This window comes from Mangifera indica, chromosome 11 (genome assembly GCF_011075055.1).
Source record: "Mangifera indica cultivar Alphonso chromosome 11, CATAS_Mindica_2.1, whole genome shotgun sequence".
Taxonomy (NCBI): Eukaryota; Viridiplantae; Streptophyta; class Magnoliopsida; order Sapindales; family Anacardiaceae; genus Mangifera; species Mangifera indica.
Genome location: NC_058147.1, coordinates 4,808,533 through 4,828,888, shown reverse-complemented (window position 1 = coordinate 4,828,888; position 20,356 = coordinate 4,808,533). Strand labels below are relative to the sequence as shown.

Here is a 20,356-nt window from a genome sequence, read left to right as displayed (position 1 = left end):
TAATAATGACAATTAAATTTGTCAAAAAATTAGATATTTAAATTTTTAAATATTAACACATAAAAGTTTGCGAACATACCAAACATTAGGTGAAAAAGAGTCTTTTGCCCTTTTGAAAAAAGGAGATACTATTTGAGCTATAATTTGCACAATTTGTAAACCATGAAATATTGATTTTCACCCTTTCAGATTTGAAAAACCATTTTCCTACCTGATGAATTTTTAATAAAATTATTGAAAATACGAAAAACTCTTTAAGCTAGAATAAGATATACATAGGTAATATTATAATTTAAAAAAAACATATAAGAAGAGTTGATGAGATTTTAATGGCCTCTTTTTATCATTGACTACAGCAAGAAGATGCATAGAAAATCTGCTTGGCTTGCCAAAAACTCCATCTCACAATCCAAACAAATCAAAAGACCAAACAACTCCATTAACAGTTAAACATTGGTTACTATGATGGGAACCACCTCCATTAATCTTTGTATGTTAAAACAATTAGAAGAGAGAGAGAGCAATCTAAGTAATGTCACTTTAAAAAAAAAAGGAATGTCATAGGATCCCAGCTGTCCTCCGAAACATATTTCTGACCAAAAATGGTCATCCTTCATGAGGGCAAATCTACCTCATCACAGATTATCCAGGATATGAAACTCAGCAAATATGAAGCAATCTATCACCAGATCCTGAGTTGTTGTAAGTAAACCGTTCATTCTACAATGAATTGTGGTTCCCAGAGAATTTGGCCTTGCAGGTTGGACACATAAAACCCACAGCTCCTGTTTCTGCTGCTCTCTCAACAGGTTCATGATGAAACTCATTTCTGCACCATGCACAAACAGTAGCAACCTGATACCTGCTACCTATCTTTGGCAACAAAGGCAATGCTTCTTTCTCAAGCCAGACTGGTGAATCAAACCCCCGGGAAATCTCCGCATCATATGAAAAGGCCTTTGGGACCTGCGACTGAGAGCTTGTTTGAGTGGTCAGAAAATCATATTCCATGTGTTCCATACTACCTGATCTCAGCCCTTCAAATCCTGATATGCTGTCATACTTCTCACCAACGCTAAAGAGTTCATTTCCACCCTGTCCATCAACAAAATAAATTTCACTGAACTAACTGCAACATTCTGTTATAACTAGAATTTAATACAATGGAATGTATTGTTTTTGCAGTTAAGGTGGGGTCATCAATTATGTAACCTATAAAGAGTTTATTCACAAAACCCATCACTAACAAGGACTTCTAGTTCCCTCTAAGAAAACAGCCTGAATATTTTCTACAAATAATTAGAACAGTCGTATGTCTAGCAATATTGAAAATACAAATATATGACAGCACTAGCTACCATGAAAGAAGCCTATATATGGTGTTCATTATTTTTTTTCAAAAAAGTCCCCATCATAACAGTTTGAAGAACTTCCTAAAGTGAGTATAGCAACACAATGCACCACAGAGTACCCTTCTTTTTCCTGTGAACACACTGCAACTTAAAAGAATGCACATGCCACATACCTTATCTGACATTGTACCAAATGCAGGAAAACAGCCTGATGATTGCAACAGTCGAGATGATGTATCAGCCAACCCACTGAGCAGGATGTTTTCTTCATCAGTTCTCCACAAAAACTCTGCCACGGCATCCACACCAGATCGAGCATGATTACTAAAAGCAGGCGCAAATTCATTGTTTCTAGCATTTTCTGAATTCTCTAACCTTGATTCCCGCTGAACAGTGTTTGTGTAAACCCTATAATTATTTTCAACACCATGTACTCGTTCATTGGTGTTCCTGACTTGATCAAGTTTGGGGAAATCTGTTGTCCCAGCAGTATCCTTAGTCAAACTGTTATCAAACCCAAAGAATTTTCCACTTCCAAATAAATTAAGCAAACCAACTTCAGAATCCTCTTCCTGCCGGGGTTTACTTATAGTGTGTTTGTTGCCAAACCCAAAGGATAGTCCATAATCCTCAGATCTGCTGACATCATCAAATTTGGGCTGATTTAACATGGTAGTAGAAACACTATTCAAATAATTGTTGACAACATATGTAGGCTTGTTTCCAGATGAACTGGGTAAACCACTCACGGGACCTCTTTCCTGCCAGGCCTCTGTTAACATGGAAGTAGAAACCCCATTCATATTACTTTGAGAACCACATCTTTGCTCCAATGGAATAGGCAAACGACCTTTAAAACTTCCTTGCTCTTTGATATTAGTCACAGCATTCTCCAACCCAATGCCCTGATAATCAGATCTAGATATTGCCTCATTTCTTGCATATTTATTCCTATACAGTTCCCCACTTTCCATGATAGTAAAATGCCTTTCCTCAAGATTTTCACAACTAACTAATTTATCCTTGCTGTTTGAAGAAAAATAGCTACTTTCAGAACCTACCTCTTTTCTCCGCTTCTCCATTGAGCTGGTGGGAACATCTTTCGTCCTGTAGTCAACAAAATGTGGTTGATTACTTCCAGCAAGAGCAAGGGACCAATTCTGAGGACTTCGACCCTGCCAACCATAACTATTGATACCACCACTGTTGCTCTTGGGAACATTCATTTCACTGGGAAATACACATGATATATTTCTCTGATCAGTAGACAAGACCGTACCAACACCCAAACACACATCAGGTTTAGCAGCACTTACATCAGTAGCTACCTTCAGCTTATCCGCTTCATCATTAGTTATGCCAAAAGCTGTATCCTGTTTACTGCAATTTTTCTCAACTAAAGTTTGAAAGTTTCTGTTTGACATCATGACCAGATCGTCATGAACGTATTTGTCAGAATGAGGTTTAATGGTACCATCAGCTTTTGGTTTACTATGAGGTAAAGCAGAACTTGTTTCATTGTTGCCTCCGCAATTGGAAGATTTTTCTGCAAAAGAAACCCGGTCAATTCCAACTGCTTTTTGTCTCTCCAAGAATTCAGAAGAAATTCCAACAGCTACAGGTTCATTATTTTTCTGTGTCATTAATACTCCACCAAATCGCTTCACATAGTTTTTCATGTGGCCCCCTAGATGGCCATTGTAACTATGTCTTTCTTCAAATAGTTTGTGGCATAACTGGCATTCATATTTTCCATCTTTAATGATTACCCCCTCACTGATTGATGTACTACATCTAGACCTCTTCGTCGTCGTCTGGTGAGAAGTTAACAGGTGGTGCAATAAATCATCCTGCTCACGAAAAACCATGGAGCACTTATGGCAATTTAGTGTTTCCTGTCTTCTGACTTCCTCAGGACTCTTTGTCTCCAGTAAGGTGGCTTGCTTCTCATGCTCAGTAGATTGAGAAGTACACGGATGCGGCAAACAGAACACAAGGTCAGCTCCATTTTTGTCACCCTTGTGCATGCAACCTGTAGCCTGTAGCATAAAAATAGTAAATAGAAACTACAACATAAACTTGAAATTTATAAAACAAGTATAAGAATAGCTGAGTTACATTTCCAGAAGTCAGTTTGTCATCCAACTGAACACCATCGCCAGTATGACCAGCATTTGACTGACTTGCAGCTTTAAGTCTGAAAAAGGAGAGCAAATATGAAGAAACTTCCTTGCAAGTTGCAAACTGCTGACCATTCGGGCTGGATGGTAACAAATGAGAGAAGACAGTGAGTAAGAACCACACAAGTGATAATATGACAATAAAATATCCATAAAAGTCAAGTATTTTACATTACAACCTCTAATCAACATTAAATGAACAAGGCAGTGTTGAAAAAGCAAAAACACAATCCCAAATTAAATCGTGGAATAAATGCTGCGAAAGCTATGCCATATCTTGAGAATAATATTTTAGACCATAAGAAACAACTGCTTAGCACTCAGATAATAATAATTCCAATTAAAGGTCCATTTGGTACAACTTCTTCAAGTAAAGCTTATTAAAAAAGAGCTTTAACCAAATAGTTGCTAGTCATTTGGTGGATAAAACAGTAAATGCTTTGTAGTAATAACTTACCAAACAAGGATGTTATATAATAACAGAGCGTCTTTCATATTTATAACTTTGAAGAACTCAAAAGAATTATAGGAATAGCCTAAATTTCGAGGTTACAGAGGTCATAACAAACACGCCTTAATGCAATAAGCTCACAAAATAAAACCACTTGCATTTTAGGATAATTGACAAACAGAATATATTAGTGATAAAATTTGTAAAATTTTGTAACACTCCTTTTCTAAAATAGTAAGAGAGAGAATAACATTCTTGAAAGGAATATATATATCATCAACTTGTATGCACATGAAGACTGCTATGCTAATAACACTTCTTAGATGATAGCACATTGTTCCACACAGCTGTTAGAAACAGCTCAGAAAGTTTATGCCTAGTCTCTTAGCGTAACTTATCAACAACACTGGTTTCTTTGTCGATGATCAAACCTAATCTTTTCACACTCCTAAATGATGAGAAACTCCGTAAAAGGTCTGAGGAGTAGGAAATGTACTGATAACATTAATTTTGAATGTCAAACTCTCATACAGGAATTGTTGTGACTCGGAATCTTAGGTCAGCACTTCTGTAGTAATTAGGGCTTGGATCAAACAGTAACAACAGTTTATGGTAGCTTTGGATAAAATGATGCAGATTGCAGAGTCTTGACAAGATAGAATTTGATCTCTAAGGTAATTAGGTTTGGCTTCAGGGACCATAAGAAACAAAAATTATAATATTCTTTAGGACTGAAAGTAAGTCCAAGAAAGGTGGAGTCAGTTTATATACCAGTAACTTGTCAAGACAAATACTTGTGCTTCCTTTTCTAGGCACAATCTATATCCTTTTTCTTTTTTAAAATTTACTATAAGAGAAAGGAGTAAACCGAACAAACAAATTACAAGAAAATGGCACTTCTTGGACTTCTTGAGTTATCACGATAGTGCCCAGAACTTCTCATTGTCAGATGGAAGTGGCACTTACCTTGAAATCATATTATTTGGCACAATAACTTCATAAAAGGGATTAGAACAACTAATGCCTTACATTCAAGCATCATTTGAAGAACAAGATAACTATTTTATGCGGAAAACATAATTATTTTCTTTTTTGTGGCACAGACTGCAAATTTTGAATAGTTCTCTCCTTTTTTCCCTGGTTTGTATTATTACATCTGATCTATTTTTTCATAACTATACATGTCACCAACTTTTCCTTCTTTTTAGTATGTTATAGATCACAATAGAATACTGTTTATTAACTACAAATAGCTTCGTTTTCACCATAAATAAGGCAATGGAAATTCAGTGGCTTGAACAATTACTTCTCAGATTTTTCCCTTTTCAAATTTAATTCCATACGTGGAAAGTAAACATAAACAGTGAAATATATAATTCTGGAATTAGTGCAGCATTTAATTAATACAAAATTGAACACATTATTGCAAAAAAATATAATAGAAAAACCTTATATATCGTTGGCAAGCTAACCACTCATGCCCCACTTTCTTCTTGATACAAAGCATAAGTTTCCACCCCCTTGGCAATGCATCCCCATACTCGCATGCATCAACAATCTTACTCTTCTGCCTCCTACTCACCCAATCTCCCTTTAACCCACTCAAATACCCTAACAAATCTCCCTGCTTCTCAATCCCTGCCGTCCTCCGCTTCAACTCCTCTGCAAATGGATCCTTCAGAGTCCCCAAGGTAAACAAATCCACAACCACACCATCCCTATTCTCCATTACCATTTTTGTTTCCTTCTTGTCCTCCTTATTCTCAATAACAGTGATCTCCTCCTTATTCTTAGGCACACTTTGAACCACCTTATTCCCACTTCCAACTACCCAATACTGATTTTGATTCCTACACTCATCCTTCCTAGGCCGCCCTCGTTTTTTCTTTATAGTCTCAGATGAAGCTACATTTATAGGAATGTTACCTGAGCTCTCAACATTGCTCAAAGTCACCTTGAACTCATTATTCTCACCCTTGTTCTCCTTCACCATACTGTCAGTCTCAATAACTCTATATTCATTTCTAATCCTATTTTCATCCTTCTTTGGTCGCCCAGGTCTTCTCTTTCCACTCCCACAAGAAAAAACATTAACAGGAACGTTTTGTAAGCTCTCAAAACCTGCACAGGTCCCCTTAGCCTCATTACTCTCACCCTTGCTTTCATTCACCTGACTCTCACTCTCGATAACCCTATATTCATGTCTATTCCTATTCTCATCCTTCTTAGGCCGCCCTGGTCTCCTCTTTCCACTCTCACAGGCAAAAACATTAACAGGGATATTTTGTAAGCTCTCAAAACCTGCACAGGTCCCCTTAGCCTCACTACTCTCACCCTTGCTTTCATTCACCTGACTCTCACTCTCGATAACCCTATATTCATGTCTATTCCTATTCTCATCCTTCTTAGGCCGCCCTGGTCTCCTCTTTCCACTCTCACAGGCAAAAACATTAACAGGGATATTTTGTAAGCTCTCAAAATTAGCGACAGTCACCGTAGCCTCAGTACTCTCACCCTTGCTTTCATTCAATTTACTCTCACTCTCAATAACCCTATATTCATGTCTATTCCTATCCTCATCCTTCCTTGGCCGCCCTGGTCTTCTCTTTATACTCTCACAAGAATCAAAGTTGACAGGAATGCTTACCTTGTTATCATTGACCTTAACTCCACTCTCAATCAGCCAAAAACTATCACTACCACGATTCTCATCCTTCCTCGGCCGCCCTCTCTTCCTTTTCTTTACACTAAAACTAACCACATCTACCGGGACATCATGCAAACCCTTGTTTTCATTCAAATCCCGGGTAGCATTCAAGTAGTCTTTATAGTTAACCTGCACAGGAATCAACTGCCCGTTGTTACCGACCGTATATGAGGATAGAGACTGAATTTTGAAGAGAGACTTCAGGAGTGAAATAATTTCAGGGTTATCTTCATCAAGGGTTTCGGACGGATCTACAGAAGGAAATTGTGCAAGAATTTGGAAGGAATTACGAGGGACCAGACGGAACCGTGAGAAGGTCTGTTTGCGGCTGCCGGCAGATTCGTTAAAGACGGAGCGATCAATTTTGGGATTTGAAACTTCGTCTTCATCATCGTTTTGAGCGGCGGTGGTAGCGCTTGTGGTGCGGGAAGAGCAGTGAGAAAGAAAAAAGAGTTCGGATTGAGAGAGGAGGCTGAGATCGATTAGAGGGACGGAGTCGAGGTGAAGGTGGTGGCGATCCACGGTGGTGGTGGCCATGGCATAGAGAGATTGGAGTGAAACTGTTCCGGATTAGGAGAGGCAGGGACAAGAGAAGAGACGATGGATCTGCTTTTGCTGAGGAGTTGGTGTGCTGCAGCCTGGGATGAGATTCAGGTATGATGTTGGCACGTGTCATTTTCTATTGAAAACATCTTTTTTATTAGATTTGTCCGGATATTGTGAGTACCAAACATACATGCACACAACATTCAATCAGTCATTATCCCTTAAAAATTTTCAAAAACTTTTCCCGTAAGATTTTCCCCTCTCTTTGATGACAGCACAAAGGAACATGAATTATAAACAAAAGGCCAAAAGACGTATTCACGTATAAAGTTTATTGCGAATCCAAAATGAAATCAGTTAAATATTAAAAATTTAAAATTTTATCTATAAAATATTAAAATTAATAAAAATAATAATTAGTTTTAAAAATAAAATTATTATTTAATTAATAATATATTAAAAATAATAAAATATTATTATGTCTCTCTTAAATTTAAATTTAAAAAATTATAAATTTTTTTAATTAAATTTTAAAAAATCAAATTCTTTTTACTAAATTTTGTATTTTTCAGTGAATTTTCTTTAATCTTCTCTCTCCAGCGATTTTCTCTCCCTTCCCCATCTTCTTCGACAATAAAGATTAAATCATTTTCATTTCGAACGAAAACGAATATCTATTTTTAATCTTACTAATTATGTTTGAAAATTAATTAAGTAATTTGGGATATTGATTGACTTGATGATTTCAAGTACATTAGCCTTATAAATTAAGTGACGTTGATTTATTTATAACATCTTACACTATTTTGGGAATGTGAAGCTTCGGCTTTTATCAACAACAACCAAGAAGAATTAAAGGTGTGAATGTCATGGTCATGAAAATCAAAAAATAAGTTTTTTTTTTCTGATATTGGAACATGAAAGGAGAAGTGGAAAAGGATAGGTAACCAGAATGGTGTCAACTTCTCCATGTGATGATATGCATAGAAGAGGTTGATCCCAGGAACCGATAAGTCGGGTTGCTTTGATTCATTTGATAAAGCTGTGAATGGAAATCAAAACAAAGCAGAGAATGATTAAGAAAAGGACGTTAATATGATCCAGAGTGGACATGCTAGTGATCCATGGATTGGAGAGCTGAGTTCTGGGCTTCATCAAAGCTTAAGGGCTCGTGCTTCAATCTGGAAACAAGGGTAGTGCTGAGAAAGATGGAAGATCAATCGCCTCCTTCAAAATCTGAGTCTTGTGACGATGCAGGAACGTGCTTCAAAGTTGAGGCGGAATTTGATCCTGAGAGTTTTAGAAAGTTGCGGTGGAAATTGTTCCTGTGGAGCCATAGGAGTCTTCACAAACCCTGGATTTCAACACCACACCGGTCTTATTGTAGCTGCTCTAAAGCAGCAGGGTGGGTATATTCTTCAGATACGCTTAAAACAAATAGAGCTATGAATCCTGGAAACATTGAATACCCGGGATCATTTACAGAGAATCTTTCAACAAAGGTTGGAGTGGCAATTACAATAACCACAACTGCAGCAGGGATAGTTTTGATAATGGAATTTCTGCCTTGTGGCCACTTAACCAATGGGTTGCCTTTACAGCAGAATCACCTTCATTCGAAAGAGTAGATGAGTGGATGAAAGTATAGAAGTTCAAAATCAAACTCATGCAACCAGAAGCCAAAATTGAGAAGTTCCATCTGAAGCCTTCACCCTTTGAGATAGCTTTTGGATTGAGAAGTTAAATAAGAATCAAGAACAGAAACCCTCCCTCATCTCATCACAATGGCAGTATCCTCCATTAAAATAGAGTCAATTTTGTATCATTGAAACTAGACAATAATAATTATATTCCTTTATGGAAAGGGCAAACTTACTCTAGGAAATTTATGACACCGGTATTCAAATTAGTCAAGGTTCACAAGTAATATCATTGATAAAGAGTCAAGATCAACTTGTGGTTTCCTCGATGCTGAACCTCAATATATTAATGGTGCAGGTAAAGAAGCGACATGCATGGATTCTTATTGTACAGATCGACCGCAAGAAAGGGCCTCTTTTTTAAATCCATACAGATTGATTATGGGCAGTAAAGGACGAAAGAAATCGATGTTGTCGGGAGCTCTTAGTAACATGAATAAATTGATAAAAAATTTTCATTGGCTTAACAGCACTAGTGATTTTTCATTTTGAACTTCAACACAGAAGTCACTAGCAAATCTTATTGCACATTTTAAATGTTTGTTGCTCTATGCTGCAGGCTAGGGCTGGATTAAATCGAAGCTCAAATTAGGGTTATGATAAAATGAGTTCAAACTCAGTTAAAACGAATTAAATTCGAATTAGTTTGGACAAATCCAAAGTTAAATTATTTTTAGCCTAATTTCTTTTTTAATCAACTTAGAGCTTAATTAGCCAATATCAATCTGATAACTCTTTTAAATTCAAATCAATGACACTTGTAGCCCAAATGTCTATGTATTTGCAATCTAGTCTGGCCAGCAAAGCTAAGTAAATTAGTAAGTGATGTGAAGCGCTTGAGATAGAAATGAGTTGTTATGGTTTCATGAGTAAGTGATGAGTTATCTTATCTTGAGAAGGGATGAGAGAAAAACTTTAATGACTTCAGTTGTGTGTAATAATAAGGTAGATCATGTAAAAAGGAATGACAAAATGTTTATTGATGAGCTATGTGCAAGTTAGGGTATTGTATAAGTCACTTATTTATGGAATGTTTAGCATTCATGCATTTCTTATGGTTGTTTTGTAGGTAGGAGATTTGCAAAGTTGCGAGAGAAGTGAGAGTCAATTTGAGTGGATGCATGAGGGATTGATTTAATTTCATATTCTGATTTTATGTTTATTTGTGTTCTGTTGTATTAACGCATTTACTATTTTCATATTTACATTATTTGAGTTTATGTAAGAACACTAATAAAATCCTAAGATTTTATCAAAGAAAATTGGAAAACTGAAAAGAGAACTAAGAAAAAAGCTAAGGATTTGATCACTTCGAAGAGATCGACCTCCAATTTAATTACTTTAAGGGGATCAACTTCCAAATTAGTCAAAAGCTTTAAATCATATGTTTATTGCTTATTCTTTTAAGTTTTATTTATGTTTAATATTCATTATGATGAGTTGTTTTCCCTTGCATCAAGATTTTATTTACATGGCTTATATAAAGTAAGTAAACAGTCTTTCCAGATGCATGTTCTCTTCGCAAGGTATTAGTGTAGAGAGACGTGTTATATCATGTTAGCTTCATAAGAAAATTGCATGAGGGACAGTGATGATCCAACAAGAAGCAAATTGAAGAAAGTCTTGCCATACGAAAGCAATTTGATCAGGAGTCCAAGAAGATCTTAGATCAATTTACATTGGGGTAAAGTAAGAAGAACCGAAGAACATAATTTTTCGTTTTATGGAAGGGAAAACCAGAGATTATGGCAGTTTGAGAAACAAGTCGCAGACTATATAGAAGATGTTTCAGCTAGGTAGTAATCATCAAAACAAGTGACTATGTTTAGTTCTTTAATGGTAATGAATCAAACAAATGATGGCAGATGGCATGGAAGAATTGACATTTGAAGTGCATGTAAACACTAAAGCTAACTAAATAAATGGCACTTTATATACCCAGTGGCATTAAAGAGATGGAATTTGAGACAGTTTAAGGAGGCCTATGTTGTTGAAGAAAAGGAAATTTTGGGTACTATCTGCTGCTTAAGGAAGTGACAGTGCTTTGCCACATGAGAGGTTCCTTATGCTAACCAGTTGTGTCGGCAACTTCTTTGAATGGTCGAATCGATGCAAAACAAGGTGTTAGTATTGGTTGTAGTTTTTACTCAAAATTGATTATGATTGGATCATGAATATGATACTGATCCAAGTTGGGAAGAACTAGAATAGGTACAAACACTCTCAATGAGGACGTTGAGTCCTTCAAACGAAGGAGGCTTGTTAGACCCTTAACGTGTGAAGCCTAAGAAACTTGGCTAAGCAGGCATACTTGACTTAGCCATGGATAGATGGCAATGGCATGAAGTCCAAACTATTTTGTGTAACTGTCTTCTCTCATTTTTATATTGATTGTATACTTATGTAGCATGGACGAGTGCATGATTCCTTTGAAATATGTTGGGTAAACATTAAGAAAAGATTGGGATTATTCCAGTAATACTAAAACAATGAACTTCAAATACCTAAAATTTTATCACCGGTTGCGAATGTTTCTGTTTTCTATTCTGAAACCATTCAATAGAAAGTTCTTGCCTTAACACCTTGAACAGAGTAAAGTTCCATGCTCTTTGCAGCAGGGGTGAACTGATTGAAATTCTTTAAGGATCGGCCACTCAGTCATGGATCTACCGAATGGACCCTCATGTTGGATGTGAGTGAAACCAGGAGTAAAAGATACAACGATTGATAAAAAAACAAGACGAATCCAAATACAATGATCTTCAAAAATACCCACAAAAGCTTCATGAATTTCTTCACATACATGATGCGACTGCACCTCACAATGCAATCATCAGTAACAACCGCAAGTGACTGCTGCTATCACATTGCACTAGAAAAAAGGAAGACACATATGGATAATCACAGTACCCAATGCGGGTTCTAGAATGAACTCATTTTGTTTTCAATATCAAGGGCCATTTCTGAACAAACTAGCCAGTTGGTAGCAAAGTACCAGAATTGCTCTGTTGAAATCACTTGTGACAACAGAGGACTGACCTTGATTCACTTAAATCTCTCTTCTTTCACTTCTGAAAATGTCAACATTCACATTATTTCTCACCAGCGCCAGGAACCGCTTTCCCTTTCTGCATTTGTGCAAACTTAAACAAATTCTCATTAAGAACCAACCGTGGATCCTTATCAATCAAAGCTCTCTCTTTCCTTTCAATTCTGAAAATGTCAATATTCACATTATTTCTCACCAGCGCCAGAAACTACTTCCCCTTCCTGCATTTGTGCAAACTTAAACAACTTCTCATTAAAAACCAACTGTGGATCCTTATCAATCAAAGCTCCATTTTCATCATAAGCATCCTTCAAAAACACCGCCCAATTCATCTCTGTCCCCGCCAAATAAAATGTCCGAGGCTGCTTCTTTAGCATCTCGTATGTTCGCCTAGTCAAGCTAAACTCCTCCTTGAACTCCACAATATGATGTATACTTGCCCTTTTCTCCAATGTCAAACTCAAAAATTCATGCGCAATCCCTAACCTATACTTCTCAGCCTCCAAACTCCACATATCCAACTTCCACCCGTCGCTATATGGCGATACCAAAGGCAAAGTGTTCAGCAAGTTAAGCTTTCTCGTATCAATTTCATCAAAACCCAAATCTTTCCCATACTTTATAGGAAATTTAAATGCTTTCATAACCTTATCCTCGTTACCAATAAACTGTCTCTCTAATTCACTCACAGCTAAGATCGGATCCCACTTAACCAATTCAAGAACCCTTTTTCCATCATTTTCCACAACAGTACGAAAATAATCGGGGTATTTGGCAACCCGGTCCCTGAAATCTTCAGGAATTCCAAATAACAACCTGTTATGATAAATTTTACTCAGGGGAATCTTCTTTTCTTTCGAAATCATCAACAATTTTCGAACCTTATTAACCCTGTCCATTTCCATAGTGTCCATCATTGACCTCTCTTCTTCCAGCAGCTGCTCCGCAAATTCAGTAAATCCAAGCCACATTTTGTTGTCCGTATGGCGATAAACTTCAAATATTAGGGGATGCCGTTGAATGGACTTGATAACTTTACGGCCACGAGGAAATCCCAACTCACGGTGGAACTTGCCGGCATCGTCAAGGCGGAGTATACGTTCTGGCTGTTTGGAGAGGAATTCTTTGGTTTTGATGAGGAATTTGAAGTAAGAATCGCGATTAAGGATTGATTCAAAGTGAGGAACTCGCACCGAGTCAGTTTGGATCGGCCTAGTTCGGGGAGAAGGCTTTTTTCTTTTCTTTCGGAGCTTTTTGGGCAGTTTAGTGACGAGAAATGAGGTGGAGAAGGGGGAGATTTTAAGTGAATTAGAGTTTGGGAGGGAATGGGGGAAAATTAGGTTTAGGGTTTTGCTTACAAAGAGGCGCCAGGCCATGAATGTGTAGTTTTCCAGTAAGCAGTCGAGAGGGAGGCCTTGTGTTGGGGACGATATGTAGTGTAGTTACAAAAATCAACGGTGATCAGATGTTGGACGCCAAAATATGATGAAAAGGCGATGATCGTTAGATTTACTGACTTTGACTAGGGAGTGAAAGGTAATTGGTCTGCTATTAAATTTTTTATTGTATATATATTTGTCCTGATATAAATTTATTTCATATTATCCAGGACGGTTGGCACAGCTAGACTATACATCATTATAACTAGATAATAATTTGTTTAATAACTTATTCCATATAAAAAACTATATGAAATTTTCTTTTATCTAAAAAAATTAAGGGTTAGTAAAATTACTGTAAAACCTTGATAGATTTAATATAATAATTATATTTATATTATAAAACTGAATATTTAAATAAATTCTTATATATTATATTAATTTAAAATTATTAATATATAATATAATATTCATACCACGCTTAGTTTAATTGGTGGGAAGATATTTCCACGAGCACACAGCAACGCCGATCACATCACACGAATGAAATTTTTGTCACCATTAATGTCAGAATGCCAGCGAGCTTCAAACAATAAAAGCTGGATGGATTAAATTTCAAATACTTGTTACAGAAGGCTCTCGCGAAGGAAACGAATAATCTAAAGCCAACTTTGGGATGAACCGTTCAATAAAGATTTAAAAAAAAAAAAAAAACTGCAAAAGCAGGAAAATGAAAGAAATGAAGAAAAAATTCTTCATATGAATGCACCGATCTGAATTTTTTTTTATAAATTACAGCAGATAAACCTTATTCTGTAGTCGTATAATTATAATGAGACATGACATGAAAGATTTAATTTGAAACTAATTGTGTACTTATCTCGCTTCCATGGCGTCTGAATTTCAGTAATTACATGGTCCTATGTATGCCTTACGGCTCCACAGGAGGTGTGGTTGGTTCCACCATGATTCATTTTTGTTTGGCTCTCCTCTGTGTTTATGATTTCTTCCTGTCCTTTCAAAATTTTTGGTCTCCCCTTTGTATGGTGGAGCTTTATAGTAATTCAATAATATTCAGTAAATGAATATAAATACCATGATTTAGCTTCTTGAGCTTCACTTGGAGAACTCAAAATTAGCTTGCTTGTTTCTTAAATAATGGTTTCTGGCAGATAAGAAGTCTCTCGTCGCTGTTACTCTCAATTTCTATGACTCGTGCATCCCACTTCAGCTTAGTTGTTAGAGCTCTTACTGACTCAACAAGATGAGTTTCATCGCGAATTATCACCCAACCCTGCAGGAAATATCATTATCAACAAAGGAAACATCATTGGCCCAGACGAAAACCATCAAAACACAGTAGACTTGTATTATTGCTATGAAAGATGCCAATATTGGTTCAAAACAAGACTGTCCTAAATAATTAAGAGGAAATAAATAGACATTGAAATTTGATTATATAAACATAAGCAGCAAATATTTTCTTGTATAAATCTGTTAAATACACCAAAGCATAAAGTGGGCATGCCAATTATTTAAATCCCACCAGCAAACTGACATAAGTACCTAGCCATGCAAATAGTATAATTTTAAACTAATTAGTTGTAATTCCATGTGGACTTACAGTATTCCATCATATGGCATATGCATGTCATCTCTACCATAACAATTTTTTATTTATTTTGAGAACTGGGAGAAAAATGGATGACAACTGAATATCAATACAATAGAGACTATTTGGTTCAAGTACCTCTGGACGAAGGATACGATCTATCTCAGTGAATATATCAAGCATGGAGCACCTATGCTGATCTGCTACAAGGGGAAAAAGTCCTGCTGCATGCACCAAGTCATAAGTTCTTGGGTACGTTGGGAATGCTTCACACCTGAAGGAATTAGAAATTATAAGCAAACATGGATTTCAAAGTTCAGCACTCATTTATTCTTTCAAAACTCAAATATTCTCCAATATCAAAATACTGCATGTTTATTTTTATAGCCTTTTTTCAGAGTGAATGTTCATCCCTCCAAATCATGCAAATCAGTAATTTCCATATCTAGATACTCCAGTTCAATAAGTTTGATACCATATCATTGCTTAACATTATATATGATAAGGAAACAGCAACAACAAAATAAGAATGCATGAGATAGGATAAGTCTTTGATTACACGTTCAGAATAAACCATAGCACAACAGAGCTATATTAAAATTCATTAAAAGGTCAAATTAGGTCAGTCAAGATGATTGATTTACCAATTATGCATTACACCAACAAAACCTCTGTCAAGAATCATTGGGAGATAGTTGGTTGCAATAGTTGGGACGACATTCATGACCCACACTGATTTCCCTTTTTCCAGTAATGCAGAATTAAAGCCACCAAAATGAGCGTTCATGTCCAGCACATTTCTCACCATGTTATAAGGTGGAGAAGGATCTTCATCACCAGGTCTCTTAGGATGATCCGAAAATATTAATGGGGACAGAAGAGACCAATAGTTACTGACTGCTGATTTCCAATCTTCAGTATCCTCGGTCAAATCTTCTTGACCTACACCTGATAAAATAGTTAAAAAGAAACACTAGAGTTAGATGACATTGAGAAAATAAATATATTTGGACAAATTTTTTAATGCCAGAGAACATTTTTCTCTCTTGTGCTATTTAACCATCTAAAAGAGACACAAAAGTTCTATACAAATTTTTTAATACCACAGAACATTTTTCTCTTTTGTGCTATTTAACCATTTAAAAGAGACACAAAAGTTCTATGTAAGAGCACAAGAATTACCATATATGGCAAGCTCCTTTTTGTTGAAGTGGGCCCTAGAGGGCCAATTGGTCCTCTCTTCAATGGGAATCCATCTGCGGCTGCGTGTTCCACTTATACAGGCTTGGAGAGGTAGATAATATGGAGATTCAACATCATGGACTTTACTGCAGATAGAAGGGCCAGAGCCAGGCTTCCTAGACATACAACAACCAGTTGGTACAAAAATTAGGACAACCTAGTATTGTTAGGTACCAAAGGAACAACATGCATTTGATATAGAGATATATATTTGGGTCAGCATAAATTTATTTCAAAGATCATGTAACGCAGAAAGTCAATAAAACGTCATGATTGTAGCCTCACCGAGAATTATAACAACTTGCTTTACTAGTTTTTTTCCATACAACAGTTTCGTCTTGCTGTGACAACTGCTCCCAACAGAGATTTTCTGCAAAATCACGAACAAAGTTCCATCTTTTTTTATTCTCCTTGTTACGGAGAAAACGATGAGGATTGGTAAGTGGCGAAGTCCAAACAAAGTATCCACCCGGCTTCAAAACTCTGTCAACTTCAATTAAGAGAATACCATCTGCCCCACATAGCATGAGTAAATAAAGATTACCTCAATTCAAGTATCTGAACAAGCAGGCTTAAAGAGCAAAGTATCAACCGAAGATTAATCTCCTTCAGCAGGTTTATATGAGATATGACAAATATCTCTGATTCACTTTTTGGTTAAGCAAATAAGTAATATGATAGACATAATTTTTTATTACTTCAACCCTCCTTTTGCTTAATGGTGATAGAAGGTTAAGCTCCTCATCCCTCTAATGTAAATTCAGCAGTAAAAAACCACAAAAGGACAGGATCATAAATAACACTTTAGGTCCACCATCCAATTTTAAGTTATGAAAAAACTTCAAAACAGGATTTACACAGAGTGATGCATCTTGGATGCGGGAGGATAGAATATGTTCTGATGTGCAAATTTAACACGAAGCAGCAGATTACATCAAGTTATTGATTCCCACACATATTTGACATTTACCTCTTTGGTCCCAATCAATACCACAACGAGCACAATGCACCATGTCAAAGGAAAGTGATGGATATGGCAACTGTTTTGAAGTGAAAGCACCAATCATTGCAGGAAGTCCTCTTTCAAGGGTTAGTTGAACTTGACTTCCTGAGGCCTCATAATTTGCAATGCACATGGTCAGGAGCTGATTGGAAGACAGATGTGCTCCAAAGCTGCCATAACCACATCCTATATCCAGGATGGTTCTAACCTGCAAATTTTAATTTTTAATATATACTCATTATAAAAGAGAAAGCAATCAGTGGCCACATGTTACAGTTATAGCAGATGCAAGATATTGATGCAATGGTACACTAGTTTTGACATAATTTTAATATATGGCTGGAATTATCAGGAATCTATAGCACATTATTTATTTGATATAAAAGCAAAAAAGCAAATTATTTAACAGGATCAATAGCAAAGACACCTTGTTCTTTTCTACATTAGTTACTGGAAAGTTTTTCAAGTCAATGGAAGGAATACAATATATTCAAAATAGCATCAATTAAGCTAGGCTAAATAAGTCAAATATAGGTGGAAAAATTAGAGAAATTAATATGCAAGTATCAACACTGAAACAGAACAAATTTCTACTTTTCATAGTGGTTTTCAATTTTGAGTGGCCATTCACTTACACCAGCTTGTATGAAGTTAGATTCATTTCTCAGCCCAATCATTTCTGCTATTTGATGAGAGTAGTCTTCAACGCCATCAAACATTAGCGAGGCTGAGCGGAAGGAAATCTGCTCTTCATCCAACATCATCATCCTGCAACCACATGAGATTAATAAAAGAACTAAAATTTAGAGTGCAAAGAGAGAATTTCCCAGTAGGATGTCACTGCTCACCTCTTGGTCATGCTTCCAGAGGAAAGTACCTCCTGGGCAGTAATTTTAACATTTGCAACCCAGATAACATCTCTTCCAGTTGGCCACCTAAGTGGAATCCTATAATTCACAGGTGGAAGAACTAGACAATTTTGCCTTGACCCACCTTCACAGTGTCGATCCAACTCAGTACCATCGGCAAAACCCAAGGCAAGATTTTGCGATAGATTGAAGCATGGAACATAATTCTCAGCATCCTGGGAACAAAAATCCAATTCTTTTGACCTCGGAGAACCAACAGATATCTCCCCAATATCCCACAAATCTGATACAAGTTGTTCTTGGAGCTTCCTGAAGTTATGAGATAACTGACTTCTTGATGAGGTTGAAATTGAAATTGCCCACCAAAACGATCCAGTAAGAGCAAAAATTACAATCACAACTAAGCTCAACTTCAAAAATAGAATCATAAAGTTGTGTCGGCTTCTCGTAGTTCCAGTGCTGAAAGGATCAGAAGCAAAACCATTTTTAATAACACCATATTTGGAAGGAGAATTACTTGTATCATGGAAAGGAAACCTTGAGGCTAAATAGCTTTGATCAAAAGAGTGAGATTTTTCCAAATCTTCTTTTTCTGTTCCATCTTTAATTTCTGAATCCCATAAACCATGGCTATTCGCAGGGATCCGGACACCGGGTGAACCTCTATGAGTAGGCCTCGACATTTCCTATAACCAAAAATCGCAGAAATAACAATTTAAGTCTAGAACAACAAAAGAAAACCATACATATAAAAAGTAAAATTAAAATCCAATGAAGCGATGATCTCCACAACAGTTTTTTGAAGCAAACGAGCTAAACGCAGAAATGTTTTTCCTTGAACCTAAACGCAGAAATGTTATTCACACAAAAAGGTTTTAGTCCTACAAGATCAGTCCTATAATAATAGATCCATTAAAGAGCACCAGTGGAGCCCATCAATACAGAATTCTAAATACTAACTTTTCAACAATTTAAGAGCTAACCTAGAAAAAGATAGAAGGGTGAGATTTAGATTTGAAGAAAACAGGATGCAGTAACAGAAGTCCACTGGAAAACAAACCAAAAGACAATCGAAATCACTGTCAGCTCATCTCAAGCGTAATTAACATAAAAAGTAGCACTTACAACTAAAATATAAACCAAATCCAAACCAACAGCTCATTTCAGATCAGTCCACCGCCGTAGTAGGTAAAATAGAATGAAAATCCAATGAAAGCGAGAAAATAAAACAAAATAAAGAAACGATTAGACTAAGCAAAACAAATCTAGCGAAAGTGGAAAACTGGAAGTAGCCAATACAGAACAAAACACTACCTCCTATATTGTTCAAGTGAAGATAAAAAATACAGCGAGAGAGAAAAGCGCAGAAAATCAGCAGAACTTCATGAAATGGTTTTGTCACGCTACTTAAACATCCTTGTTGCTGTCGTCGCAACAATGCTTGTGGATGTTGTCTTTACTTGAAATTTGAGCGCCGATTAACTCTCCCTGTTCCTCTTCCGCTCCAACTCAATTCCTCTCCGGCACTGAGAAGTTGTATCGATCCAATCACGACAGAACTCGTGAAAACTGAATACCAATTCCCTTTTTATATTATCTTTATTTCTTTTCTTTTATTTTATTTTAATATAATTAATAAGCCAAACACAAATTTAAGCAGCCATTAACGCTATAAATCTTTCCACTACTGCTGTATATCACCCTCCCTAACAAAAGGGCTTGAACCCAGCGTAATTTTTCCCCAGTAACAGCTTTTTACTCTAACTTTAAATAAAAAGACTTGTTTGTCATTCAATTCAGGTTGAAATTTTAATGTCTCATTACTCCCAAGGAAAGATGAGAATTTACTCGGCATGCACCACCATGAACCCAGAGAGAGAAGGAGAGAGAGAGGGGTTGATTAATGAAGATCGATATTGGCAGAGACATAAACAATGCATAATCCATCCTAATGTTAGCATTAATTAATTAATTAATTAATTACTAGCATATGTTATGATTATTAATGCATGCCCCCACGTATCTATTCATCTTAGAGACGACAGCCTTTTCAACAACCATTAATATTTTAAACCAAATTTTGATTTGGGAAAGGGCCTATTTCTAATCCAAATTTTACTCTAATCTCCAAATTATATTTATAATAAATAAAAAATTTAAACACTTATTTATCAACTAATTATGATCCAAATTTTTAGTTAGATATAAGGGTAAAATCATTCTTTTTTTATAAACTCTAAAAATTTAAAAATTTATTCATTCTTCA

The 20,356-nt window shown here is 36.2% G+C and overlaps 3 protein-coding genes across 9 annotated transcripts; all 3 read right to left on the bottom strand.

Annotated features, from left to right (window-relative positions):
• Positions 1-416: 416 nt before the first annotated feature.
• LOC123229536 lies at positions 417-7,368 on the bottom strand. Its single transcript, XM_044655415.1, has 4 exons — positions 5,432-7,368; positions 3,471-3,612; positions 1,526-3,391; positions 417-1,095 (listed from the first exon to the last, which is right to left on the bottom strand). Exons 1-4 carry the CDS (start codon positions 7,225-7,227, stop codon positions 721-723), a joined length of 4,179 nt encoding a protein of 1,392 aa, XP_044511350.1. The 5' UTR covers positions 7,228-7,368; the 3' UTR covers positions 417-720.
• A 4,151-nt stretch (positions 7,369-11,519) lies between these two features.
• On the bottom strand, positions 11,520-13,597 carry LOC123229033 (protein WHAT'S THIS FACTOR 1 homolog, chloroplastic-like). The gene has a single exon (XM_044654591.1). The coding sequence runs from the start codon at positions 13,359-13,361 to the stop codon at positions 12,171-12,173; it is 1,191 nt and encodes a 396-aa protein (XP_044510526.1). The 5' UTR covers positions 13,362-13,597; the 3' UTR covers positions 11,520-12,170.
• A 498-nt stretch (positions 13,598-14,095) lies between these two features.
• LOC123229638 (probable pectin methyltransferase QUA2) lies at positions 14,096-19,988 on the bottom strand. Of its 7 annotated transcripts, none has more exons than XM_044655558.1 (10): positions 19,405-19,988; positions 19,216-19,217; positions 18,070-18,776; positions 17,857-17,989; positions 17,189-17,429; positions 16,504-16,729; positions 16,159-16,334; positions 15,621-15,924; positions 15,115-15,250; positions 14,096-14,658 (listed from the first exon to the last, which is right to left on the bottom strand). In XM_044655558.1, exons 3-10 carry the CDS (start codon positions 18,771-18,773, stop codon positions 14,500-14,502), a joined length of 2,079 nt encoding a protein of 692 aa, XP_044511493.1. In that variant the 5' UTR covers positions 18,774-18,776; positions 19,216-19,217; positions 19,405-19,988; the 3' UTR covers positions 14,096-14,499. The 7 variants fall into 7 exon arrangements, with proteins under 7 accessions (XP_044511493.1, XP_044511494.1, XP_044511495.1 ...); XM_044655559.1 differs by lacking the exon at positions 19,216-19,217 and adding an exon at positions 19,074-19,137; XM_044655560.1 differs by lacking the exon at positions 19,216-19,217 and having other exon boundaries at positions 18,070-18,549; positions 18,628-18,776; positions 19,405-19,987.
• Between the last annotated feature and the right edge of the window lie 368 nt (positions 19,989-20,356).